Raw genomic sequence first — 27,351 nt, 5'->3', positions numbered from 1 at the left:
ATAAAATAATATAATATACAATTTTAGATGTGTCATAATATGCGTTTTTAAGTATATAACATTTTTCTAATTCTTCTCTCCGGTATATATTTGATAGAATTGTCGATGTCACTACACGCCACACTAAACTGTGTTCAAAAGATTAGAAAAATTTCACTCCTAAAATAATAATGAATGTAATAAATTAGATCGTTTCATTATAGTCCGTCGATCAGTCGTGAACGTGCACATATTTTTGAAATAAAAATAACGCGTCCTATTATTCGCGTTCCTTATTGTCCGTTCCATGCTTATAAGCTACTACTAATACGTTCGTAACGACTATTGACATTTTTGTCAATCGGCCGTTTTTATAATTTTTCATTAACAAAACGACTGCTAAAGTTGCCTGTTAATAATCTTTAATAAACTAAAGACAAGTTTTGTCATTGTTTTTTTGCATCTAAGTATGCATGCATGTATGTATGTATGTAAGTATGTATGTATGTACAATATTGTGCTGTACACATTCACCCACGATCACGGACTTTAAATGAAATGTTAATCTGGTACACCTCCTGTTTTGTAAGATTGAAAATAACTGCAATATTTTTTACCAGAGGATGGAACGAGGGATATTCGTAAAATTAACTTAATATTTCAAACCTTTAAATCCGAAATTAATTCATAATTGATTCCACTATTCTGATCGCTACCTTAGTTCAATTACCGTAATTAACATAATAAAATGACATTATTTTAAGCATGCTATTTGCAAACAAAATAGAATACTAATAATACATATTTTTTAAATAATTAGGTATACCTGATATATTTCTTTGAAAAAGTTACCATCTCTCTCAAATTTGTATTATGTATTTTTGGTTTTAGTTTTATTATATATACGTACATCGATTCACTTCTTCAAGCGGCATACTTCATCAATGAAGTAACAAGGTAAATGATTCATTATAAATTTTTATCTGTGATACAGTTTTTATTTTATTTTTTTGTACGGGAGAGAGTCAAAGTAGAAGGAAAATTCAATTGGACTTATTGCGATCTCATTTTTCATAAATAATTGCATTAAAGTTATATAAAGAGGACGTATATATATAGATTATATATATATATATATATAAATAGATAGAGAGAATGAAAAAGAGAGAGAGAGAGAGAGAGAGAAACAAAGAGATAATAAATCGAATTTTAAAGAAGAATTTATAAATATATCTAAATTAAGTTTAATATAAAAAGAAAAAAGAAAAAGAAAATAGTTGTTCTCATCTCTATAAACACCAAGAGAGGTGTTTAAAAAAATAATACCAATCTTAATTTCTTCCCTTTTGTTTTCTTTTTTCTTATCTTTCTGCTTGGTTTTTCTTTTTTTTTTTCTTTCTTAAATTAAATCTGCTGATAATTTTTGACTCGTGCAAAAGTTTCTGATAGATAGAAGGTGTGTAAGGAAATAAAAATAGGGAATGATGATCCTATTTAATGAGAGTACTCACAGAAATATGTATATTTAAGAATCACGGCACTCGAAGAAATGAATCGAATCGCTTCTAAACATTTGTCTTAATCAATTAAAGACATATTAGTAATGTAATTTATCTGTAAATCTTTTTATAGTTACCATTTCATGATGGTGACCGTAAATCACGTTTGTGTAATGGTCAATATGCTTCATTTTAAAATAAATTTTCATCCAATGTGAATACCCAGAACAGGAAAAACTTAGGTAACAAAGATATCCTCTATTTTGAACAAGACGTAATATGAAATAAGGGACAGTCACGCCCTTCAAATCGATTAAGTAAGAAATAAATAAATTTAACGAGTTAGCGCAATTTAAACAAGATTATTATAATTATTATTATTATTATTATTATTATTATTATTATTATTAATATTATTATTATTATTATTATTATTATTATTATTATTATTATTATATATTTAATTTGTTAATGTAATTTACTATCTGTCACCATATTATTGACATTGATTAAACTAAATAAGAAATCGTTTTGTTATATTGTAAACATCAGTAATGAAATAAAAAAAAAAGAACAGATAAGACGTTTTTGTGAGGAAAAAAAATGTTTTACGATAATTTTCAAAAATTAGATAAAGATGCTAAAATAAAATATGTTTTTACAGACTACAAAGATTCATGGCTATAAAAATGATTATTATTATTATTATTATTATACAAAACGTCGACAGTATCAGTTTTAATAAATTTTCTTTTTTAAAACAATATCATTATAAAAAGAATTATCAATTATTAAACAAAAAAAGTGTAAGAACTAACGAATGAGAAAAACATCAATGAAATTTTTTAATGAACATATTCTTTTTACTTAGCTTTCTTTTTTTACATGAACATATCATTATATCCTGGTGGAGGAAATTCGTCGTTGTCAGGATTTTGTGATCTACGTGGCATTGGATTTACATCAGGAGGTCCAAAAGGATCAAACCTTGCTCCAGGTGGCACTGCTCCGCTAAAGAAATATTTTTATAGTTATACAATTATTAGTGCGAAACTAAAAACAATGCACAATTTCAAATGATATTTTTTAAACGTACTGCGGTAATCTTCCAGGTACTCCTAAGCCACCGATTCCTCTCGGATCCATACCCCACCTGAATGGTTCGAAAAGCATTCCTCCACCACCACCCCTACCTCTTCCAAACGGATCTAAATCTGCTCCACCTACTCTTCTTGGATCTTCTTCAGGTATCCTTTAATAAAAGCATGAAAAATTCATAAGGTAATTTAAAAAAATTACTAAGAATATATAGACAGACCAATATCAATCAATATAAATATTACCAATGTCGCGAAGGATTCCTTGGAGGTGGATCAAAATGAGCCTCTCTAGGTTCTCGTTCATTAGGAAAATTTGATGTTTGTGTAAATTGATCTTTACAATTACTAGGATTTAAAGGTTCTATAAGTTCTTTATGTAATTTAAATAAAACTGTTGAATACGATGGTATCATAACTTCTAATGGACCATGAAGCTCGTTAACGGTTTGTAATAAAGGAAAATCTACATTTGTTATTATTTCATCTTCTGTTCTCTGAAAAAGTATCCTATTAAAATAACGTCTGTACGATAAAACACATAAAAGACTTAAAATATATTCTTATGTTACCAATAAATTCATAAGCATATCTTCATCGGATTGTATTCCATGGAAAAGAAACAATTTTCCATCTTTTAAATAACGCAGCCTATAATTAGGACCTTTGTTCCATTCCTCTGGAAGTAATTCCGTGCCTCTCTCGGATGGATCAAATATTCTCTGAAATATTAAATAAAATAAATATTATAATAATTTCTTGGAACGGTGCATAATCATAGGTATTTGGTAGAACTTATAATGCAAGCAGATTAAAGGTTAAGTCATAATGCAATATTATGCAATGATAAAAAATGACACGCAATAGTTTGTCCAGGAAAAATATTTGTATCCTATAAGAATAATAAAAAGTATACTAATACTTAAAATACTTACAGAAATTCCGCATCCTAGACATTTAAAACCACACTTTACGAGATACCAATGCACCAATAATATAATAACATCTTCCTTTTTACGAATATCATTGTCAACAGTTTTTTGTAATAATTCGAAACCATATTCGACCTTTATATTGCCGGCCATTGTCAAACAATGCAATGACAATTATCTTTTTACAGTTTCAGTGCATAAAAATCTTACTGAGAACGGCACTTGTTAGATTTATGATAACACTAGGTGACCTGACAGACGTTGTCTTGTCTTATCAACTTTAAATATATCTACTGTAGGTATACCAACTTTATTTTTATTTTTTTTCAAAGTGCGCTTGCACCTTAAATTTGAGGTTGCGCATGCATATAACATATCTCCCACTCATGACGCGCCATTTCATAATTATTCAAAATGTAATAATTATTTTCAACTAATTAACGATAAATAAAAAATGTTTAATAAAGTAGAATTAAGGAGCTAGACAAACAAAAAGTAAGCAATTGTTTGAAAACAAAAAAATAATAGAAAACTTCATTACTTTACTTAGAAATAAGAAAAAAGTTTTTGTATTTTCAATTATTAATAACTAATTAAATAATTAATTAATAAAGTTAGCAATTATGGATTTTAAATTAACAAATAGCTAGCAATTAAATGCACTTATTTATTTTTTCAGCTGTTAAGGTTCTATGTCAACTTTTTAATGCTCTACAGAACTGATGATGTAACGACCTATGCACAACGTAATCTGTTTTGTCGACGCAGACTAATGGCACATGTCTAGCATAACCACAATTTAAAACACACTTTTAAGATATAAGATATTATTATTTTATAATTTCTTTACAAAGAATATTTTTATCAAATAAAATATGTCTATGCTCGCAGAAGCTCGAAGGAAACAAAAGTGGACGTTAAATCCACGTGGGAAAGATTGGAGTAATGGTATGAAAAATAAAACAAATAACAATAAGATTTTATAAGAATAATAATGTGCTGTTATGATAAGTCTTTTTATAATTTATTTTTAATTAAAGAATAATTAAATTTATTAATATTATTAAAAATATTATATATTAAATATAATTTAATACACTTCAATATAAATATATTACATTTTAGATACTAATAAATTTGGACAAAGAATGTTAGAAAAAATGGGCTGGACAAGCGGCAAGGGTCTTGGTATTAATGAGCAAGGTGCAACAGATCATGTAAGAGTTAAAGTCAAAAATGATACAGTTGGTATGTACAATCTTATACGTACATTGCATTAAAAATGTACTTATTGTATAAATCTAACTAAGTTCTTATCTTTTAAAAGGCATTGGTTTTAAAAATGAAGAAGACAAGGCATGGACGGAACATCAAAAAGCATTTGATGATTTTTTGAGTTCTCTAAATGAAAATGCTGACTCTAATACGATAAGGAAAATAAATGCAGAAAATTCTGGAATCACTACTCAATCCTTAGAATTGAAATCTAAACAAAGTCGTGCAAGAGTACAGTATGTATATTATATTATTATTATTATTATTGTCAAATGAAAATATTAGATACATTTAGTTCTAATCGATGAATATTTCACTTCACAGCTATCAGAAATTTACACGTGGTAAAGATGTAAAGAAGTACAGCGCAAAGGATTTAGCTGATATACTTGGAGGTAGAGATATTTTAAATAAGGAAAATCAAATTGAAGAACCGCAGGACAAAAATACAAATACTGGACACGATGTTGAAAATATTCCAGGAAGTACAATTACTATAAACAAGGGTAGTATTACTGATTATTTTAAAAAGAAAACTTCACAGTTTCTTAAAGATAAAGATAATAGTAATACGAATTCTGTGAATGGGTCTGATGATGAAGTTGAACAATACAGAGGTTTCGGATTTTTATCCAAAAGTCCTAACAAGAAAAAAAGTAATAAGTCAAAGCTTGAATGCAATTATATCTTTGATAATCCTGCTTTAGATTTACATAATAGTAATGATACCGTATTACAAGAAAATACAAAATGCTTGAACAAGAGGAAAGGGGATACATCAATTGAAAATGATACACAAAATTTAGATTATGAACAAAATTGTGCAAAAAAGATAAAAATTGATGATAATGATCAGAATTGTAAGGAAGGTTTTATAAATATGGCCCTCGATTTAGATACAGACAATAATGAAAGTCATGTTACAAACAAATTTGAAGTTTCAAGAACAAATCTTGGTCTTACGAATGATGCATTAGATTTAACTGATGAAATTAAAGAAAGAAAACGGGTAACATTTAATGATCACGTAGAATATAGTACAGATTTTAATAAGAAGAAGAAACATACCGGTACGCTGGATAAATTTGAAGTTGATTCCAAAAAACGTAAAAAGAAACAAAAACAATTAGTTAATACTGATGTTTCGAATAAAATTGGTATCATTAATGAAGCATTGGACATTAATTTAATGTCCGAAGAATTAAAAGATAATAAAGTTAATGAAAGTAAAAGTAAAAAGAATAAAAAACTAATAAAACAACAAAGAATGTCTAATCTTGAAACGATAGAGGAAACATCAGAAGAAGCAGGTACAAACAGTGATAGAAAAGTTGAAAACTTGGATAACAATGTAGATCCGAGTCTAATTAGTGAAGAAAATGCATATGAAGAAAAAAATATAGAGATAAAAAAAAAGAAGAAAAAGAGTAAGAATAAAAAACACGAAACAGAGACCGACGAAACCATTAGTCACATATCAGAAAATATAAATAGTTCAAAGAAAAAAGAAAAAGTCAAAAAGAAAAATAAACATATAGTAATAGATGATGGTATTATTTATGAGAAAGTTATAAAAAAGACAAGTCATAAAAAAGAATCAAAGGAGACACATAGAAACGAAGAAGATATAACGAATGTACCATTGGATGAAATCAAAGAAATTTTAGTTGTTGAAGAAAACAACGTAGTTGAAGATGAGCTCAAAAAAAAACTAAAACATCAGCGAAAGAATGATAAAAAGCATATAAATGTAATTGATCTAGAATGTAAATTGGAACAAAATATTGATAATCCAAGAATAAATGAAGAAGTAAAAGTAAAAGCAGAAAGCAAATATGATATAAACGGCGAAGAAATTAATACTTTGAATGATACAAAAGAAGAGAGAGATGATGGAACAATCAATGTAAGCAATTCAGAAATGCAATTACAATATAGGAAACTTCCGAAAATAAAACACGAAGAAAATATAAAAAATAGATTTTTCATAGAAAGTTCAAAAAAGTATAAAAAGATAATATTGCAATATAATTTAAATGACATAAAAGATTTTCCAGGTTCTAATTGGAAAAAAATAAAAGATTACGGTGCGGATCTAATTCAATAATTTATGATTATATAGATTGTTTGTGTTACTAGATAGTTATAGCGACGATATTATTTATTTGTATTGCTAAGTGTATATTCCGTTTTTAAAATGTATAATAAATATACTTCCGTGATCACACTAAGTCTTCGAACTCCGAAAAATTTGATGTGTTAATGGTTTTTTGTATATTATTAAAATTTCTTTTTATAATTCACTATTTTTTTCTATCATTATTTTTTAGAATTTTATAGAAAACATTTCCATAAAACTAAGAAAATAATAATATTAGATAAAAGTAAATATTATACATGTGTTTTTTTTAGAATAATATTATGAAAATATATATTTTACAAAGTTTATGTTTATATATATACAAATATTCATATCAGAGTCTTATAACCATTTTCTTGAAGACTGTACAATATTACAACTGGTCGTAATTTTTCCTTGCGAATTTCTCTCATTTCTTCACAAATTAATTGGATATATTTCTTATGTCTAGGGTGCCTGAAAATAAAGCAGTAAAATATAAAATAATATAAGTATTCTAATGAGATATATATTGGGTATGCTAATTGTCAATTAAAAATTATGATATACGAATGTAGGATTCGTGAAAAAATTAGACCATTGGACTGACTGTAATAACTTACTTATCGATAACGATTTGAATGCTTTTCTGAAAGTCTTGTTCCTCTTCGTCTATTTCCAGAAAACTGGTTATCGTTCGTATTACTGTCATATCTAAGGAGACTGCAAAAATTTCAATAGGAACTTTATGAGATATTCTTTGTAAATAGAATGACATTTGAGCGAGTATAGTATTTTTAAAAATACGCTTTGCATTGCCAGAAAGTTTATCTCTCTCTGATATGATAAAGTTTATATTAGCATTCGTTGGATTATTTGATGAAGTAGTAACATCAGTTGCACTAGCTTTACTTTCAGATCTATTTAAAATTGGTAAAGGATTTTCAGTCTGTCGTTGAAGAAAATCAGCAATTTCTTGAATTCCAATTTTTCTTTCTTGAAATCTATCTTTTTCCCATGTTTGTACTCTTAAATAACTTTTTTCATTGTTCTTTAATAATATTATTTGCGATATAGAATGTTCTTGACAATATTCTAATACTTCTTCTACAGTATTTGTATCTAATATAGTAGTTCTTATTCCTATCGACCATAGTTCACGAAGTACATCAACCATTTCTTTTTCTCTTCTCGGAGATCCGTCACAATAAACAGCTACATCAATACCAAATTTATTTTCTCTGCAAATACTTTCAGACATTTCTTCAACTGCACAAACTAACTTGTCCAGTGATATACTGATTCCAACACCATACTGTTTAGTTTCTTTGTTAGTCATTTCTGTACGTTCTAATATTTGTCTAAATGACATTAACATCTTATCGTAACGACCACCAGCAGCAATAACGTCTTGTCCACCTTTTCGTCTGTGTTTCAATTCACATGTAATTTGATATATGACACCGCTATATTGCTGAATTTTATAAACCAATAACGGAACAATCATAACTGGCCACTGAAATATTCGACATAAGATTTACTTAAAAATTAACATTCTTATTATATTTTCTTCTAAGTCCATTTATTACCTTAACACCTAAAGCTTCTATATTGGCGATAACTACTTCTATGTCATGTAAAGCTTCCTTTGCTAAAGCTGCAGCGTCACCTTTTCTTTTTGTTATTGTTTTTAAAATACCTCTAATCTTGGCAATAGAATTTTCTGTTTCAAATAAATTAAAGAGTGTTTCCATTGCTTGGTCGGTAAGGCATAAACTAATTAAATGTGTTTGTACTTGAAACTTTGTACATTTTCCATCACGGGCATCACATAATATTGAATAAATATCTTGATATTTTTCATGTTCTATTCCGCAATACATTAATACAGCTTGTAATAATAATGTATGGTTTAAACGTATTGTAAAATTACGTTCTCTTAAATGTGGAATTTCATTAAAAATCTCCCAAGCTATAAAAATTAATTCAGCTTCCGCCATTAAATTACTTGCCATAGGACTTATTATATCAAAAGCACATTCATACAATTCTCTCGGATGGAATCCACGAACCTATAATGTAACAATCATTGAAATTTTATAATTCCGTAATGTGTATTGCGCATATTTACCTTTTTTTCTCGAAAAACACGTTCTATTGTATATCTCCGAACATAAGGAATTTTATTCCATACAACATATCTGGCAAATGGTACTCTTAGGTCATGTGGAATGGAAACAATACTTCCAGTTCGCGTCATAAGTTGTACGCACGCATCAGTAAAATTATTATGCTGACTGGACTTCGGCATTAAGAGCGGAGTGTTTAAACATATACCACCATGTTTTTGAAATATTTCAATAACTTTAGCTTTAACATTCTCTTGTAAATACAGTCTTTTTGATGAAATAAGATTAGCAATTTCCCTAGCAGTCAAATTCATATCGTATGTGATGTCTTCTGCTGCTGTTACCTCTTGCATAAAACAAGAAGCAACTAAATACTTGTATGCTTTGCTTTGAGTATTAGATAAGGTATGTCGCACCATTTCTTGAAGTTCAGTTTCTTCTAATTGTGGAGGAGGTAAATATTCAGATGAAAGTAATTCTTGTGCTGTCGGTCGTTGACTAGGATCATGATTCAATAACCAACTATAAGTAATAAAGCAAGAATTTTTACATTCTATCTTTACAAATATTTAATAGTAATAAGAAATAAAATATTATGCAAATTATTACCGAAAAATATGCACTTGATGAGGCATATTGGATTCCGATATGTCAGAAGGCAAAATAATATCTTTTGATCTCAAATTTAATAATACTTTTACTCTCTCCATTCCAGTACTAAGAGGTTTATAACACATTTCAAAAAGTATAATTCCCAAACTATAAATATCTACTTTTTGGTTGTAAATAGCCTTTGCAGTTTTTGCAGAAAGTTCTGGAGCCGCGTATAAAGCTGTACCTACCTCACCTGTTAAAGATCTTAATTCATCTACATCATAACTTGCATCTAAATAAAAAATAATATGTCTCACATCATTTTAATAATTAAATAATTATAATACCAAATGTAGAGAAAATATTAAAAATCATACCTTTGTCTAACTTATCAGTTTCTTTGTCATTATCTACAGTCTGCGCTAATGATGATAATATATTACTTGTAGCAAGACCAAAATCCCCAATTTTAACATGGTCATTACTATCCAAAAAAATATTAACAGGTTTTAAATCTCTGTGTATCATACCCTGCTGATGTATATGCGCAAGACCTTCAACAATTTCTCTGAACAATCTCCACACTCGTTCTTCATCTTCATATAAACCATTATCAATTGCAGTTCTCAAAGTGCTTTTCTCGCAAAATTCCATTTGTATATACATAAATTGTATTTCTTTTCCTCCAGAAGAATTAAGGGTATTGACATTAGATTTTTCATGATCATTAGCATTATCAGGACTGGCTTGAGAAATGTCTTCTTTAAATTCTATACTATCTGAAGAATCTATTCGACGGAATGTTGTCACTCTAAAATGTATTTATTATAAGTTAAAACATTTTTAAAATTATCTTATTACAAAGTATTACTTACACAAATGAGCTATCATCATCACTATCGGATTCAGAGGACGCATCTGAATTGTTGCTTTCACTATCAGCTGTATTAGCTGCACTTGCTACAGATTCATATGATACACTCCATTCAACATCGTTTATAGGTGGTGCAAGCTTTTCGTCACTTCCCAGATGCTAAAAGTTTACGTCAGACATTTTTACAATATAAGAAAAGTATACAACGGTATAAACATATTATAGAACAATTGCTACATATTATTTGATTCAATTTTATTGACGTCATCATTAATAATATATTTACATTAACTGTATCTAATTTCGTCTGATCGCTGTTTATATTTATGGAAGAAGTAGTCAATTGTAATATTGATTCATTATCTTGCAACGAATCATCTATGGTAGCACTTTCAATCCATGAGTTATAATAACGAACGACATTTTCATGATTCACACGTGAAAGTAATTTAACTTCACGTGTAATCTTTCGATTTAACAGACGTTTTTTTGGATTTAATTCAATTCGTTTGATAGCATATACACCTCTATCTAATTTGTTTTTAACTTTCAAAACATCTCCATATGCTCCCTTTCCCAGCCATTTTAATATCTCAAATTCATTTCGTATGCGTGATTGTCCACCCAATGTTGGCAGATGAAGTTCAATGTCAGAATCTGGCTTCTCAGGTTCATCATTTTTTTGTTCATTATTAGTTTTCAATTTGAGACGAGACAAACTATGATCGAGAGGTGTTTTAATGAAACTATGTTGTAACAATTGTTCCGCAGACCAACGCAATCTTTCATCATTAACAAGACATTTTGAAATGAAGTCTTTTAAGTGGGGCTGCAAAATAGAGAAAAAACTATATTATTAAGAATAAAAATATTTCAATATAATAGATACATATATATATTCATTATAAAATACCTGTAATATTATTGTTAAATCGATATCATTTCCTGATACTATAGTTCCTTTAAGTAAAGAGAGCATCAATATACCAAATCGATAAATATCTGTTTTTTTACCACCTCTGCCTTGAATCGTTGGAATATCATGTTCTACTTTGGCTAAGGAACTAGTGCGATATATATCTGCTAATCTTTTATCTAATGAATAATCAGCTAGTTTTATTCCACCGATATGATCTATAAAAACACTTGTATCGCGCAAATCCCTATGTACAACATTATTCTCATGAAGGTACTGCAATGCTGAGAGAATGCCAGAAGCCAAATGCCTGAGTATGTCTATATCAATCGAAATGTTTTCCATAAGAAAAAATGCACATGAGGTACCAACCTATTTTTATAAAGTATAGATATTTTATTAAAAAATATATCATTAATTGTTGAATAGTAATAATACATTATATATAAATTCTCAATATATAAATGTACAAATACGTACCACAAATTCTTGAAGTATGTATATTACTATATTATTGTTATCTTGCACATATTTCATATTTAAATAATGCACTAAATTTGGATGATGCAATTTGTGTAAATGATTGAGTTCTTGCTCAAGACTACTGATTTGTTTCATAGCACACTGTAAATCTGCAATATCACGCTTTTCTTGTTTCTCTTTATGTGTACCATATTTTAATGTCCATTCTGTAACCACTACTAATTCACCCGATGTCATGTCCAAACCAGCATATACGATAGAACCTTTATTGTTATGACCTAAACACTTTCCTCTATGTATTTGTCTTTCTCCTTTACTATTATCAAAATGGAGTAACTTTGTGCCTCTATGTTCACATAGAGAACCTTCAGAACTTTCGGATGTACTAGTATATCTACGTCTAGAATATGTCCTTACTCTTTCTTGCGGAGATGATGGTAAAGTTTGAGAAGCTACATCTGATCCAAAGTATTTTCGAGCAAAATTACGCATTTCAGCTTTCAATGCGTCTTGTCGCTTTTGAATCTCATCTTGTAATACCTTATCGAACAATGTTAGATTATAATAGTTAAACTAATAATATTGTATACGTATTATATAAAATATAATAATAACAACCTGTCTCTCCTTGTTTTCTTTAAGCTGTTTCTCTTGCATCTCATACTGTTTCTTTTCTTGATGTCTAGATATCATTTCTTCGTAGAAGCTGCTATAACTTGGTTTATTGTGTTCATGTAAATATTTTTGAACGTGTTGAGCAAGTTCAAATATCATAACTTCGCCACTTAATTGATAAGCTAAACGTGTAAGTTCGGTGTATAAAACTTCTACTTGCTGATTTGACAAACCTTGGCTATTTTTTAATTCCATGGTGGGTACACTAAAAAAATCAATAATAATTGAATACATCAGCAGAAATAAAAAAGCAGGGAGTGGGGGAAGGGGTAGCTCATACTTACACGTCAGGATACTTTTCTCCGCATGTTATATGTAGATCTATTTGCGCATAAATTTCGGCTGGTCCAGACATTCCTTTCTGTGGTGTTAATGTTATTGAAATATCTAATGGTTGCCATTTCCTTTTAGTCTTATTTTTTCTCAAATCGCGCAATTCATCACCAAATATAGACTGCGAATATTCGATTTATTAATTATTATTATTATTGTTATATATATATATATATATAAAAAATGTAAACACTGATAATAAACAGGCAACGATAAAAAAAAAGGTATACTTTCAAAACTTCCAATTCGTTATCCTGACGATCTTTGCATGATTCAATGTTAGACATTTTGACTAAATATTATTTATACATCTTAAACACTCTTGCCGGTTAAAAATATGAGCACAATATTATTCACTTTAGTTTAATAGTTTCTTATAGGACATCGCTGGTGGATTATTTATTGAAATTTTAACCTTAAAATCCAATATTTCCAGCATACTAACATTTATTTTACAGTGAGAATACTCCCGGCAGTTTTCTTAAAATATTACTTATATGTATAATTATTGTTAAATGATATTTTTGAACGTGCACTTTATCTATTTAATTGAAACCTTATAGACGAAAGGACGAACGTGGAATCCCGCATCTTTCGGCACTTCTCTAAAATTTCCGTAGTATTCGCGCCGTCAACATATTTACGTGCATGAAAAAAACTGATTCTCGTTAGTGTCCATTATTACCGACAGAGTCGCTACGCTAGTGTACCACGAATTCATATTTTTTTTGGCTGTGTTTAAATTCGTGTATACTTATATTCTTTATACGTATCCTACGCGTAATAGAAAATTTATTAACAATACTTGTTATCGTGGATATAATGTTTATAAATTGTCATATTGTTTATAACTTGTTTGCATAATGTTTTTGTTCTAACCTATGCAATGCTTATTACCATAGAAACTGTTAAACGTTACGTCGTCTACAATTATATAGTTAAAAGTATGTATATTTATGTTTGATATTAAATATTTTTATAGACAATTAATATAAATAATTTTAAATTTAAGGTAAATAGCTCTTGTGTTAGTGGTTATAATTTTATAACAATGTCTATGGACTATACAGAACGTTATATCTTTGAAGCAGAATGGTACGACAAGGTTGCTTGTATATTGAAAAAATTTTATCTATATTATTATCTAGCAGACAATACTGTTGAATTGGTATGGATTAAAAATTATATTCTCTTTTAATTTTGTATTATATAAATATTTTATTTTTAATGTTTGTGTTTTTTGATATTGCAGTTTGATTTGAAAACAAAAAAAACCTTTTTAAGAAGAACTAAATGCGATGGCATTCAAGCAAAAGATTTTTATGTTGGAGCAATTGTAACAATATATTCAAGAAACATAAAAATTACTGACTTCGCTGATCAGGGTACGAAGACTAAATTGCAAACGTTAACACAAAAGTAAGAGTCATTATTTTATTGACGATAATATTTACTTAAGATTTAGATATTTATAATTATTAATTATTATTTTACATTTCAGGACTTTTGCAATGATAAAACCAGATGTAATAGATAAAATGGGGGAAATATTAAAACGAATAATGACTCATAATTTTCATGTCGCAAATATTAAGATGATAAAACTTTCCAAAGAACAAGTGACAGAATTTTGGAAAGGGAAAGAATCAGCTCAATTACCGTAAGTGATAAATATCTTTTAGGTATACTATATGTGAGTTCTTTGTGTATATACATATATTTTTCCTCGTACAGATATATTATAAATTTCCTTACATCTGAACCTGTCGTAGCGCTAGAACTTTTAGGAGATGATGCTATTGCGCAATGGCTAAAAGTCATAGGTCCAGAAGATAGCGATGAAGCTCGTAAAACAGCACCATCTTCTTTAAGAGCATGTTATGGGAAAGATAATATTCATAATGGTTTTCATGGTTCTGAGAATCCAGAAGCAGCGGAGCATGTAAATTTTTTTTAAAAATATGATAAGCATTACAGATTTCAACTTTAATTTAATTTAGCTTATTTGTTTCAGGAATTATCTTTTTTCTTTCCAGATCAAAAAAGCGGGAAGAAAGGACCCGGTAATACTGCAACGTTAACCAATTGTACATGCTGCATTATTAAACCTCATGCAGTACAACAAAAACTTATAGGTAATTAATATAATTTTTCTCTTAAGTAATCATTGAATTATATAGTAGTTATTTAAATCGTATTGCATAAATATGCATAGGTCACATTGTTGAAGATATCCAGAAAGCTGGTTATACAATTTCTGCAATTCAACAATTTCATGTGGATTCAGTTAATGCAGAAGAATTTTTAGAAGTTTATAAAGGAGTACTCACAGAATATGGAGTAAGTTTTTAATAGACTAATTTTTAATAAGAATGTCAAAGCATGACATAAAACAGAATTATTAATCTAATACTAATATTTCTAAAATAGTCTATGGTAAGTGAGTTACAGTCTGGACCTTGCGTCGTTATGGAGATAACTCATAAGGATACAGATTGCGATGTACATACAGACTTTAGAAAGTTTTGCGGTCCAATGGATCCGGTAAATATTTTAATTTAATTCTTCCAATAATATTTACATTGAAAGCATTTTCTTTTTACACATTTATAGAAGGATTTATGCTATAAATTCTATTCTAGTATTTATTTTCAAAGATAAAAGTTTTCTAAGCTAGCCAATTATTTCATATTTTCGAACATATGTTGTTGAATGTCTTATTTAAATGTTTTGTAGGATATTGCTCGTCAAATAAGACCAAATACTTTAAGAGCAAAATATGGAAAGACGAAAGTACAAAATGCTGTTCATTGTTCGGATTTATTAGAGGATGGACCATTAGAGGTAAATCAATTATATGAATTATTTAATATGATGAATCTATCTATTTTCAAATAACATTTGTAAATTTTCTTTAGGTTGAATATTTTTTCAAGATACTTGATGAAATGTGAACATTATAATTATTGCTGTCAAGCAACCATTACTTTTTCTTTTTTTTTTATCAAGGAAGGATTTTTAGATAAAGATGAACTTTATTTTAATTCCTTTTATTTATAATAAAACTTCAAATGCTAACATTTTCGTTTTACTTAATGGAAACGTATAAAACGTTGCGCGGTATACGCCAGAGGGATAATTTAAGTCTTTAAAACAAAACTTTCGTAACATTTATCTTTTATCGTGCGGAACGTCAATGCCGTAGAAATCTCAACTCGATAGTTTTAAATTAAAAAGTTTACTTTTCCCGTTTCTCTTGAAACGGCTATTATTCTGATTTATGTGGCAATCTATTATTACTATATATATAAGAGGTTTATAATATTTAAGTAAAACAGAGTTTATATAAATAGATTAAATGAAATACTAAAGAAAGAAATTTATCTCGATAAATCATTTCGATTAATAATTTATTTCAATATTAAATTTATTTTTTTCTTTTGATAAAAAGAAACGCAGGACACATTTTTATTGCGTTTTACTAATCATATCAATTTTGGCTCATTTAAATAGATAATAGATTCATTGTTTGATATAATACTAGAAAAGTAGAAAAAACTAATAAATTAATATACTATGTTCTATCATTTATTATTTAACAGTTATAACAATTATTTTCATTTTGTATTCATTCATTATTAAAGAAATTTCTTTTAAATATGAATAAATGAAGTATCGATGAAATACTTTTTGATAATAAAATTCACCAAAATTTAATTAAAGTGAATGATACAAATAATAATACAAAAAGAAAAACAAAACAAAAAGGTAAAAATAATGAAATTGTATTTATTACCAAAAAATAATTTGTCTTGTGTTCAATAAATTGTAATGTATTATACTGATAATACATAAACTATGATCGTGTAGGAAAACTTAGGTAACTATAATACTAGCTTTGCTTTATTAGAATACGCGTTTTCAAGCTGGTGTTGCTATAACGCAATCGGAGAGCTCAGTAGCCTGCACGACATCGCGTTGTGCAGACATACAAGAAAACTCGAACGTGATCGGCACGACTTATTCGCGAATAAAAAAAAAAAGAAAGAGAAAAGAAAAAGAAAAAAAAGTTAAATAACTGAACTTTAAGAAGAGTTATATGATCGAACTAGAACAGGATCTTCTTGGTAATATATAACGTGAACCATAAATCAATTTTATACGAACGTATCGATCTTTTCAATTAATTAATTCATTCATTCATTATATACTACTTTATATATTTAAAACAATATATATATATATATATTGTTAAATTTTATAAATAATACACTGGACACAATCCTAGTAAGTATTATAAATCTTAAAAAGAAAACAATTTGGTATCGATGTAATTTAACAAACAAAACAAAAAAATAACAAAATCAACGATCGATATTTTCCCTACTCGAAAATATATTACAAAACGTGAGTGAACTTTTATGGAATGCATTAAAGGTAAGATTTTAACTTTCATAATAACGAATTATTTAATTTATTTAATATTATTATATACGGATAATGGAAAATTGAGAAATAAATATTGAACTTTTTTTCAATAATATTTTCTGATACTTGTATTTTCATACAAACAATATATTATATATATGTATATATATACTTTTTTTTTATAAGTTTCGAAATCAATGTGATCGATGTAAGGAAAATAAGAAAGCGTAAGAGAGTTCAACAACAATATTCGCGTGTGAAATATTTATCGGTAATTTGCCGAAGCAACAACCCTAACGCGTCCACTTTTTATGACATCCGTCTTTCGATCTAAACTAATTCGCAAGTTCCTTTTGTGAATTCGTTCGATGTAAATCACGAAGAAGTACGTCATCGTTAATAGAAAGAGAACGAGTGAACAAATTTGATTATTCGTGAGTGCAACGTAATTTCATTGAATAATTTTGAAAAAGAAATATAACGTATACTAACGAAGGTTGATATTGAAAGATATATATAATATATGGTTTGTTTTGTTCAATTAAATTATTTCTATTTCAAGAATTAGTCGATTCCACGTTGTATTATTTCATTAATTTTTATTAGATCTAACAAGTCGTATTATTTCAACAATAATTTCGACGATACGAACACGTGCCACGTGGTTTTAATTTAAAACAAAAAAAAAACCATGAAAATAATTAAATAATTATTTATAATTATTAATATTTATATATATAATAAAGATAATTTTTATATATAATATAATATTTTGTTTAACGATTCTCGATAATTCCAAAATATATAGACAAAATATTATACGTTACATTTATACATTTATTATTGAACTTTAATTATTATATACTATCATACAGTTTTATATTTTTATCATTTATAAATGTAATTATAAATATATATTATATTCTTTATTAATAACACCGTACAAATAATACAAGGATAAAAAATTTTGTTGTTGTGTACATATGGATGCATATAAATATGCATATGCATGTATGTGTATATATATATATTGTAATATGTTCTTTGAAAGCTCGAGGGTAATTTGCGAGTTCCTCTTTGGACGCACTCTAGAAAGAAGACTGGAATCTCTTCTTTGGATATAGACACGCTAATAATCATCAACCTCGATGCACTTGACCCGATTTGTTTAGTTTGTCTCGTTGGTATCGTACTTGACTAACGACAAGCATAGTGAAAGCAACGTCAAATGTGTCCGATCTCTTGAGATATTGCAATGACTTTTACCTAACCAACAAGTGTACGGGGTCTAACAATAAGTGGAAATATATATTCGAATATATATATATATATTGCTAAACGTTCTTTCTCTTTTTCTTTTTTTTTAATTAATATTTTTCTTTTTTTTTTTCAACACTAATCGTTCTCAAAAAGATCATCATTAGTATATAAAATTCAATATTATATTCGATACGTTTTGTTATTGCATCGTAATTATAACTATTTTTACATTTTTGTTGTTTTATTATTAGAGAAAATATTTAAATTGACTAAATTGATTATTTGTATCAAGTTGTACGAAATATAACGTTTCTTTTATTGATAGAAAATTGAGTTGTTTGACCGGTTATGGTATAAATAGAATACACGAATTATCAATAGGTTTAATGTTAGAGAAACAAAAAAATGTTTGATTTCGAAAAGTGTATTTATTTGAAACAAATAAATTATTAACGAATACTTTGCTATATATTATTGTTCTTCTATCAAAGGAATGAGGAACACGTTGGATTGAAAATAATTAATTTCGTAATCAATTTAAAAAAAAAAAAAAAAGAGAAAATAGAGAAAATAAAAGATCTATCAATCAATGTTCCTTTTATCCGCGTTCTCAACTACGCAATATTACCATTTTTTGTTTAAACTTACTTCTAGAAATGTTTATTTCAAATTCCATTGTCCAATGGTATTATTAGTATTAACCTGCATAAAGTTACGTTTCGAAATGCATTTAACGTTATTATTAAAAGCTGTAATATAGTTTGAACGGAATCGAGTAGAGTAGAGAACGTGTTTTTAAACTGAAATTCGATCGCTGATATTACGCAAAACTTTGTTATACTAGGTTTACCTTTTTGTGATTTAGAAAGAAATAAAGATCGTTAAAAAAATGTAAGATTTAATCACAGACGGACATTTTTTTTTTATGTTAATCAACGTTATTCACTCGTTACGCGTTATTTTTTCTTTTATGTACGAGTTAAAAAACAATTACTTATTATTTAACGATCTATTAAAAACAAGTTAAATAATGATAAATAAATATGTTACGAATTTTTATACGATCTTTATAAACGTTACCAATGCGATCTCTTATAAGTAATCGTATTTAATTATTATTATCACTGAGACACGTGAAAATTGTTTCGAACGTTATTAACGACATTCTTTTATGTTATAAATCGATTTAACAAAAAAAACTAGCAATGGTAATTATTTCATTTATATTCCACTGTCACGATCAATGTAAAAAAAAATAGCTTTGGATCGTTAGAAAAATCGAAGAAGGTACATACCATCATCATCATCATCATTATCATCATAATCATTACCAAAGATCAGTTTCTGTGAATTGACTCATATATTACTCGTACAGAAAAACAAAACTTACTGAAAAAGTTAAAACCTTGATATAAATGTTATAAATTTTTAATTACAACTAATTAATATATAATTGTCAGTAAAAAAATAACATAAAACAACATACATATTATACTCGTTAAACTTATTAATAATAAGTAAAATACTTATATATATAAAAAAGATCAAACACCTTTTGTGTGTCTATTATTAATTGTATACTTTCTTTGATACGATTAAATCACTTTAAATGATTTGACATTTGACACTTGTGACAAGGAGTAGTAGCAGTGTGACACTGTCACGATTAAAGTTCACCCGAAATTAACCCCAATTTGTTAAATACGATTTTACAAATATTGCATACTCTTTTTAATTCGAATAAATAATTCAAACGTTAAATAGAATTTAAATCATATATAAACGACACGTAAAGTTACACACATATATATTAATATTTATATTGTTCGTAAATAATATTTATTCTATCGTGATCTTTATCTCAGGATCATAAGTTGATATATAATATAAAAAATGAATATAACAACTTTCTCTAATATGTACATTATTAATACTTTGAATAAATAAGTCCTGTAAAAATAGCAGCTGTTGGGTTCACCCAGTTACGACTTTCTATGTCTCGATAACATCCGTTACAAGAAGAAGAGCTTCGAACGTAATCAGACAAAATGGATAATTGAGGTGACCCATTCTTATAAAAGATATACTGTCTGTATATATGTATATATACATAGAGATATACATATATAGATATATTAAAACCCTCTTATTCTCTGTTATTTGATCCGTTCCACGAACTGTACTCTTCCATTTTGAAAACTGTTCCATCTTTAAGATTTGTCATTTCTATCGTACACTCTCTGTTTATTTTTTTCATCTTTTCCCCTAGATCGTAATTCCACTAGAAAAAGTGAAAGTTACTTATTCGATATCTCGCAAATCGTGGCTTCATCTTCGTGCCAAGCAAAAGGAATAAACGATGCGATCGTGATCATCGTTGATCATCGATCATTGTCACTCATTTCATACTAATGTAAGATGTAAGAATAATTCGTGCCTAACCTTTATTATTGTCCTTCGTTCTCTTGACATTTAAAATAACTTTTCCCTTCTTTATAAAGATAGACGTGGAGGATCAATTTTATGGGTATATACATTTGTGTTAGTAAGTATTCTCACTTACTATGTAACACCACGTCGTATCATTTTACAATTAGAATTATTCAACGATTCTTATTACATTCTTCGACGAGAAACTTCTTTTCTATCGTCAATTTTTACGGCTACGGGTCATCTCGATTTAATTCTATATTATACGTTACACATCGTGCCGAGAGATTAATTTCAAATTTATTTTAATATTTTGTATCTTATTGGCGTATAAATAATTGTTTCGTTATGATAAATATTGAATTCTTTTTTTATTTTTTTTTTATTGCAACTTCTTGAATTGTTTTAGACACAAAATCGTGTTCTTAAATTATTATTATTATTATTATTAAGAAATAATAATTAAATAATATCTCATTTTACCTCATCTCATCTTCGAGTCAAGGCAATTTTCTTCACGAGATTTGTGAAATTTGATTTTTTAACAAAACTTCATTTTATTACAAATATTCATTTTATTTAAAAACTTTCGATTGGACGATATTGTTAAACGATGAAAATAACGATAAAAGTAAAATACAATAATGCAAGATTTCATTCGTTACAGTAAATAATAATATTAAATAAATGATAATTAGAACACAAAATTTTCTATCAAATGATTAATACAAATAATATAAAACCGTAATTATTTGTTTCCCAAACCGATATCCTATGATACTTTTAAAACGATCATTGAATAAAATAATCGAAAAAAAACATTTAATTAAATATTTAACAGTTTAGAATCAAGGAAGGCTATAATAAAATTACTACCGAGTGACCCTCATTTATGTGAACCTTGAAAGAAGAACGTGCAATCCGTTATAATACATAGTTCTACTTCCTAGTAAAACTATTAAACACTTTCGTCAACGACAATGTACGATGATTCTTTAAAAACATTTTCGATCGTTCGACCAATTATAATCGATTCTTCTCTGTCGATATCAATATGTTTTTTTTATCTAATTTTTTATTTTCATTCAACAATCATCGAGACCGGTATTTATAAATAACTCGTTTGAAATCGTATAATGATGCTCGTCGTATCAACCATTAAAAAACTAGTTCCTCGAAAATTATCCGAGTAACTTAAATTCAACGTGTTGTTAGTGTGTAACTATGTATACGTGTGAATGTTTCCATTCGACAAATAAGTAAATTGTCATGTTCTTATTGGCCGTTTTCTCGTAATAAAATCATTTAACGAGAGTATAACACACACCGTTAAATATTTCAATTTATTTTAACAGACTTCTTTAAGAGAGAGAGAGAGAGAGAGACCAGAAATGTTTTTAATTTAAATGTGTGTGTGTGAGAGAGAGAGAGAAAGATAAATCTCATAAAAAAAAATAAGGCCGATATCTATCATAGATCGAATGATACAAAAGGCATTCCTACACGTGATTCTTTTTGTTGCACCAACGACGGAAATGAATCGATCATTGGGGAAGTGGGAAGTGGGTGGGGGGGAGGGTGGGGGTTATTTCGAGAATGTTTAAATGAAATCGCGAAGCGTGAAATTTGCCAATGCAACCAACGTTCTCTATTCGTTTCAAGAATTGTATGTTGCATATATATGCACTGGTTTTTTCAAATATGTTATATAGTTATTTTTTTATTTTCTTTTTTTTAAATTCTTTTTCTTCTTCTTTTATATAAATTATAATATAATTGAAATGAATAAATCTTCAAATAATTAATTCAATTAAATAAGTAATTTTTTTCCAAATTAGAAAAAGGTTTAGTTTGTTTCTCTTATTCATTTCTGCGTTTTTGTTTTTTTTTTTACACATTTATATCAAAATTTATTTCTATCTTTTAGAAAAGAAAATGTCTAATTCTTAAATACGTTATGGTTTCTAAACTCGTATTCCTAGCATGAAGGAAATAAGTATTTAGCATTCTATAATCGTAAACTCTTATTACCGGTAACAACCAGTGCCTATCAACCTTAAACATTGTTCATACGAACGATACGTTTCCTTCTCTAACCTTCGATCAATGTTGTCTTGTAATCACACGATTACTAATCATTTGTATCACGCTTTAAATTCAGGAATTTCTTCTTCTTCTTCTTCTTCATTCTTTAGTTTAGGCATGTTGCCTGTTTCGTGGGAATTTCTTTTTTATGGAAATTTTTATCATTGGGTAAAAATAAGCCTAACACACACACACACCTATATATTGCGTATTCTCAATTTACGACTTTTCGTTGAATTTTTCGTAGAATTTTGAAATCGTATAATTTTTTTTCGTAGAATTTCGAAGAATTCCCCCAAAAAATAAAGAATAGAAAGAAAATTTGAGAAATCAAGTTTACGATTCACGCTTGTTTGTTGAGCCATCAATTATGTTCTTTTCCAAACATTCCAATTTAAATTTAAAACATTTGTATAAACGATTACGCATATATGTATTATAATATTCGTTATATCGAATGCATGAACATGCTTGATTACATTTTTCTTAACGTTGACGTTGGTTACATATTTTCACGCGTTTTTATTATTCAAAACGTTTTATCATATTTTGTGACGACCTTGAAAGATAATCATTCTCAACGCTTATTATAAATATAACGATAAAATTATTAAAAAATGAAAAAAGAAAGAGAAAAAATTAAAAATAAAAAATAAACCAAACCCATCCAACCTCTTCTTTCGGAATCACTCAAAATAAATAAGAATAACATTTACAATTTTTTTTCAACGATTCCAAGTATCGTCAAATCAAAAAAAAAAAAAAACAAAAAAGAAAAGAAGAAAAAAAGGAGACGACAAAAATAAAAGAACGATCCTAAAGTTGTCAAGAAAACGTTGAAGGAAGAGAGTACTTAACACTCAACTCGTCGTTTTCTTACGTTAGCAAGGTCCACCGGCATGCGCGTGTGCGCGCGCGCGCACGAGTTATGCAATTACATTTGTAATGGGGGCCAACGTTGATCGTCGACCAACGACGGTGCCAGTAATTCGTGGTAATTACTATATTCGCGTCTCGTAATCCACCGTGATCCTTCGGTTATGCGAGTGACACGATCAAAAGATTTTTACTGGTTTTTTTTTTTTTTTTTCTTAATTTTTTTTTCGAGATTTTATTGCAACATAAAGCGAGCATACACTAGTTAAGAATATATACACGTACGAAAACACACAAGCATATATATATATTTGTTAATTTTTTTTTAATTGATTCGTTCATGCTGTTTCTTTTTTTTTTTTTTTAATTTTTTTTCTCCAGATTTTATTGCAACATAAAATGAGCATACACTAGTTAAAATTATATATATATATGTATGTATGTATGTATGTATTTATCCATTTGTTCTTATTTATTAATTTATTTTTTGATTGATTCGTTTATGCTGTTGCTTTTTTCTTTTTTTTTTTTTTTAATATTTTTTTTCAAGATTTTATTGCAACATAAAATGAGCATATACTAATTAAAATTATATATATATGTATGTATGTATTTATCCATTTGTTTTTATGTATTAATTTATTTTTTGATTGATTCGTTTCTGCTGTTGCTTTTTTCTTTTTTTTTTTTTTTTTTTTTAAGTGCTTTCACAAGTATATATTTACACTGGTCAATCATAGTCGACACGACAATTTTTCCATTAGGTAACATTAAATTATCTAATGTTAACGAACGTACATCGTTCGTGGAATTTTCTTCTTTCCCCTTCCCCGTCGAATGATGGATGGCTTATATTTGTTTATTATTATTTATATGTTCTTTTCTTTTCTTTTCTTTTTTTTTTCTTTCCTATGCATTTAATCGATACTCATTCGAGAAGATTATTGTGCATTGTTTGTAACCGGTGAAATGCATAATTGGTAATTATTTAATAGCTCTAGTATTGTCTGGTATCTTAGCGAAAAAAATACGAAGGATGATATTTATGTAATTTTATTAAACGTGTCCTATGGTCGGTGCGTTTTATTACAAAAAAAATGAAAAGAAAAAAAAAAAAGAATAAAAAAAAAATGAAAAGAAAAAAAATATAAAAAAAAATGAAAAGAAAAAAATATAAAAAAAAAATAAAAGAAAGAGGAGACGGAGATAAAAAGAAAAAAAGAAAAAAAAAAAGAATCGTACGCGCGAAACAATGATTGGTGCATGCTTTTCAACACGTGATACACATTCTACGTAATAAAAATGAAAAATTGTTTTACAATTATAGATCGTATCAACTCTTTATTTTCCAGGGATGAGGCAAACGGGAAGGAGGAGGGGTGGGGAGGGATAAAAAGAACGTAAAAATATAATTTCGTGTCATTTGATTTTTGTCCGATTTCGAGATCGCTCTTCTTTTTTTCTCGCGATATCGTTGGTAAAATTATACTCGAGGTAAATAAATTGCAGCAGGTGACAATTCTTTACGTGACAACACTTGACAATTATTATCTCGACAATTGGAGGCGAGTCATTAAAATTGGAGGATATTATCATAAATAAATAAATGAAAAAAATATTAAAAAAGAAAGAGTATTCGAAAATTGTGATGAAGTATTATTTTATTTTGATCCAATTCTTCGTATATATTTGTATGTTTGTTTAATTAATTATAATCAGAAAGTAATTAATCATTCGATAAACAATGAATGACAAAATGATTGATAAGATACAAGTTGTTTCGATTAATAATATTATTTAAACAAAGAAGATGATATTCCAATTGAAACTTTTATAGATTAGGTTTATTTTATTAAGTGGGTATAAGAATGAATAATTGTTATTGTTATTGTAGTTGTCGATGACTCGAAGATCGATGGAATTTTCAACGAACATATTTTTGTTTGAAAAGATACTTTTATTTTCGATCTGTTATTATTTATACTGGATTTCAATAATATTTTTAATTTATTATATTTAAAATATGATTAATCGATATATTTATAATAAAATATCAGTACGTACATTGTATCAATATGCAACTATACGATTTAATTATAATTCTATTATAAATATTAATCGTTTATATTTTTGTAATATATTTAAACATATTTTGATACCATTTATTACTGATGATTTATTTTAATGAAAATTAAATAGAATATAAAATAAAAATATCCAAACCTCTTGATTTTTTCCGAATACAATACTTGGTGGTTTAAAAAAAAAAAGGATTCTATGGTTCATCGTTAAACCGGACGGAAGTATCATGGCACGATTGGTCGTATATTGTGAAAACCGTTATGTAAAAGTCGTGACATTTCTATTGACACACTGTACTACTATATGATGATCAAGTGTTTGTAAAATATCATTGACAGGATTTAGTCAATCAAACGTTAACAATTAATCAAAAAAATAATATTATACGATCGAACTTTTTCGAAAGAAAATTTTGTTGTTCATCTTAAATTATTTCATTCCACGATGTGAAAAATGATTAAAATTCAGAATTATTTTTATTTAACGAAAAGAACAAAAAAAAAATAATTACAAATAAAATCTGGTTAATTCGATTCGTTTGAAGTTCTGAAATTCGATAAAGAAAATTTCATTTATTTTTTCTAACATAAGTTTCTAATGATTCGGATTATATATACATGTTACTTGTTAAAACAACGTTAACGTTCGTATTTCTTGTTATTTTGCGTTGACACTAGTTTGCTAAAGATTTCTACAAATATACTTCTATTATTTATAATATTTGTTTTTTATCTTTGTTTTATTTTTCTTTTTCGTAAAATTAAACGTAACAAATGTTTTTGACACGCCCAATTTACAGAAGACAACGGTATCGATACCACAAACGTTTCTCGTTTCTTCTTGTCAGTTAGATTTGAATCGTTAGCCTGTCAAGTACTCGTACTCACAAACAATTTATAATCGTTCGACAAACAAATTATATTTGTTTTAACAAATAGTTATCTTAACAAATATAATAATATATCTTTAATATTCGAATTTATCGTAAGTGAGATTACGTTTCAACGAAAAATTATGTGTTTAACTTGTTGAACAGGAAATAAAATGTATTGAGAGATAAAAATAACAACGATTAAATAAAATACTTTGTTTGTTTGTTTGTTTGTTTTTTTTTAACATACATTAAGTAATGATTATCTCTCTATTATATCATAATTTAAATTTCTAATGGACTGTTCATAAATAATTAATCAATTTGTATTTATGCACAGATTACGAAACGACGAGGATTGAGTGTTGAGGATGATAAGACGATTAGGTCAGACGAGATTTTGTATTTAAAAAT

At 27.5% G+C, this 27,351-nt stretch overlaps 4 protein-coding genes and 1 long non-coding RNA gene across 6 annotated transcripts; 3 read left to right on the top strand and 2 right to left on the bottom strand.

Annotated features, from left to right (window-relative positions):
- Positions 1-2,319: 2,319 nt before the first annotated feature.
- Positions 2,320-3,808, bottom strand: LOC122519726 (proteasome inhibitor PI31 subunit). Its single transcript, XM_043639392.1, has 5 exons — positions 3,511-3,808; positions 3,148-3,297; positions 2,822-3,072; positions 2,575-2,730; positions 2,320-2,489 (listed from the first exon to the last, which is right to left on the bottom strand). The coding sequence occupies exons 1-5, from the start codon at positions 3,658-3,660 to the stop codon at positions 2,360-2,362; spliced, it is 837 nt and encodes a 278-aa protein (XP_043495327.1). The 5' UTR covers positions 3,661-3,808; the 3' UTR covers positions 2,320-2,359.
- A 434-nt stretch (positions 3,809-4,242) lies between these two features.
- LOC122519093 (G patch domain-containing protein 4-like) lies at positions 4,243-7,085 on the top strand. Its single transcript, XM_043638287.1, has 4 exons — positions 4,243-4,455; positions 4,633-4,755; positions 4,835-5,018; positions 5,107-7,085. The coding sequence occupies exons 1-4, from the start codon at positions 4,383-4,385 to the stop codon at positions 6,887-6,889; spliced, it is 2,163 nt and encodes a 720-aa protein (XP_043494222.1). The 5' UTR covers positions 4,243-4,382; the 3' UTR covers positions 6,890-7,085.
- A 123-nt stretch (positions 7,086-7,208) lies between these two features.
- On the bottom strand, positions 7,209-13,535 carry LOC122519089 (eIF-2-alpha kinase GCN2). 2 transcript variants are annotated; one of them, XM_043638282.1, is made up of 13 exons: positions 13,462-13,535; positions 12,857-13,026; positions 12,516-12,777; positions 11,895-12,437; positions 11,412-11,786; positions 10,785-11,327; positions 10,500-10,657; positions 10,002-10,435; positions 9,640-9,916; positions 9,033-9,552; positions 8,491-8,973; positions 7,525-8,417; positions 7,209-7,378 (listed from the first exon to the last, which is right to left on the bottom strand). In XM_043638282.1, the coding sequence occupies exons 2-13, from the start codon at positions 12,925-12,927 to the stop codon at positions 7,252-7,254; spliced, it is 4,686 nt and encodes a 1,561-aa protein (XP_043494217.1). In that variant the 5' UTR covers positions 12,928-13,026; positions 13,462-13,535; the 3' UTR covers positions 7,209-7,251. The 2 variants fall into 2 exon arrangements, with proteins under 2 accessions (XP_043494217.1, XP_043494216.1); XM_043638281.1 differs by having other exon boundaries at positions 13,136-13,529.
- A 58-nt stretch (positions 13,536-13,593) lies between these two features.
- LOC122519091 (nucleoside diphosphate kinase 7) lies at positions 13,594-15,985 on the top strand. The gene is made up of 10 exons (XM_043638286.1): positions 13,594-13,849; positions 13,918-14,073; positions 14,158-14,324; positions 14,407-14,565; positions 14,640-14,847; positions 14,920-15,040; positions 15,121-15,245; positions 15,336-15,449; positions 15,642-15,749; positions 15,824-15,985. Exons 2-10 carry the CDS (start codon positions 13,957-13,959, stop codon positions 15,857-15,859), a joined length of 1,155 nt encoding a protein of 384 aa, XP_043494221.1. The 5' UTR covers positions 13,594-13,849; positions 13,918-13,956; the 3' UTR covers positions 15,860-15,985.
- A 1,250-nt stretch (positions 15,986-17,235) lies between these two features.
- LOC122519092 lies at positions 17,236-27,350 on the top strand. Its single transcript, XR_006304243.1, has 2 exons — positions 17,236-17,342; positions 27,278-27,350. It is a non-coding gene; the product is annotated as an uncharacterized LOC122519092 (long non-coding RNA).
- The last annotated feature ends 1 nt before the right edge of the window (position 27,351 follows it).

The sequence above is a fragment of the Polistes fuscatus genome, unplaced genomic scaffold (genome assembly GCF_010416935.1).
Source record: "Polistes fuscatus isolate 324 unplaced genomic scaffold, CU_Pfus_HIC Scaffold3, whole genome shotgun sequence".
Classification (NCBI taxonomy): Eukaryota; Metazoa; Arthropoda; class Insecta; order Hymenoptera; family Vespidae; genus Polistes; species Polistes fuscatus.
The sequence above is the reverse complement of the archived record's forward strand: the minus strand, read 5'-3'. Positions and strand labels throughout refer to the sequence as shown.

Coding starts and splice junctions, on each gene's coding strand:
- LOC122519726 (XM_043639392.1), bottom strand. CDS start 3,660: ATGGCCGGCAATATAAAGGTCGAATATGGTTTCGAATTATTACAAAAA. Junction 2,731..2,821: donor AGGAATCCTTCGCGACATTG/GTAATATTTATA, acceptor CTTTTATTAAAG/GATACCTGAAGAAGATCCAA. Junction 2,490..2,574: donor GTACCTGGAAGATTACCGCA/GTACGTTTAAAA, acceptor ATATTTCTTTAG/CGGAGCAGTGCCACCTGGAG.
- LOC122519093 (XM_043638287.1), top strand. CDS start 4,383: ATGTCTATGCTCGCAGAAGCTCGAAGGAAACAAAAGTGGACGTTAAAT. Junction 4,456..4,632: donor TGGGAAAGATTGGAGTAATG/GTATGAAAAATA, acceptor ATTACATTTTAG/ATACTAATAAATTTGGACAA. Junction 4,756..4,834: donor AGTCAAAAATGATACAGTTG/GTATGTACAATC, acceptor ATCTTTTAAAAG/GCATTGGTTTTAAAAATGAA.
- LOC122519089 (XM_043638281.1), bottom strand. CDS start 13,192: ATGTCTAACATTGAATCATGCAAAGATCGTCAGGATAACGAATTGGAA. Junction 12,778..12,856: donor GGAGAAAAGTATCCTGACGT/GTAAGTATGAGC, acceptor TGATTTTTTTAG/TGTACCCACCATGGAATTAA. Junction 9,553..9,639: donor CATCAAGTGCATATTTTTCG/GTAATAATTTGC, acceptor TATTACTTATAG/TTGGTTATTGAATCATGATC.
- LOC122519091 (XM_043638286.1), top strand. CDS start 13,957: ATGTCTATGGACTATACAGAACGTTATATCTTTGAAGCAGAATGGTAC. Junction 14,325..14,406: donor TTGCAAACGTTAACACAAAA/GTAAGAGTCATT, acceptor TTTACATTTCAG/GACTTTTGCAATGATAAAAC. Junction 14,848..14,919: donor ATCCAGAAGCAGCGGAGCAT/GTAAATTTTTTT, acceptor TATTTGTTTCAG/GAATTATCTTTTTTCTTTCC.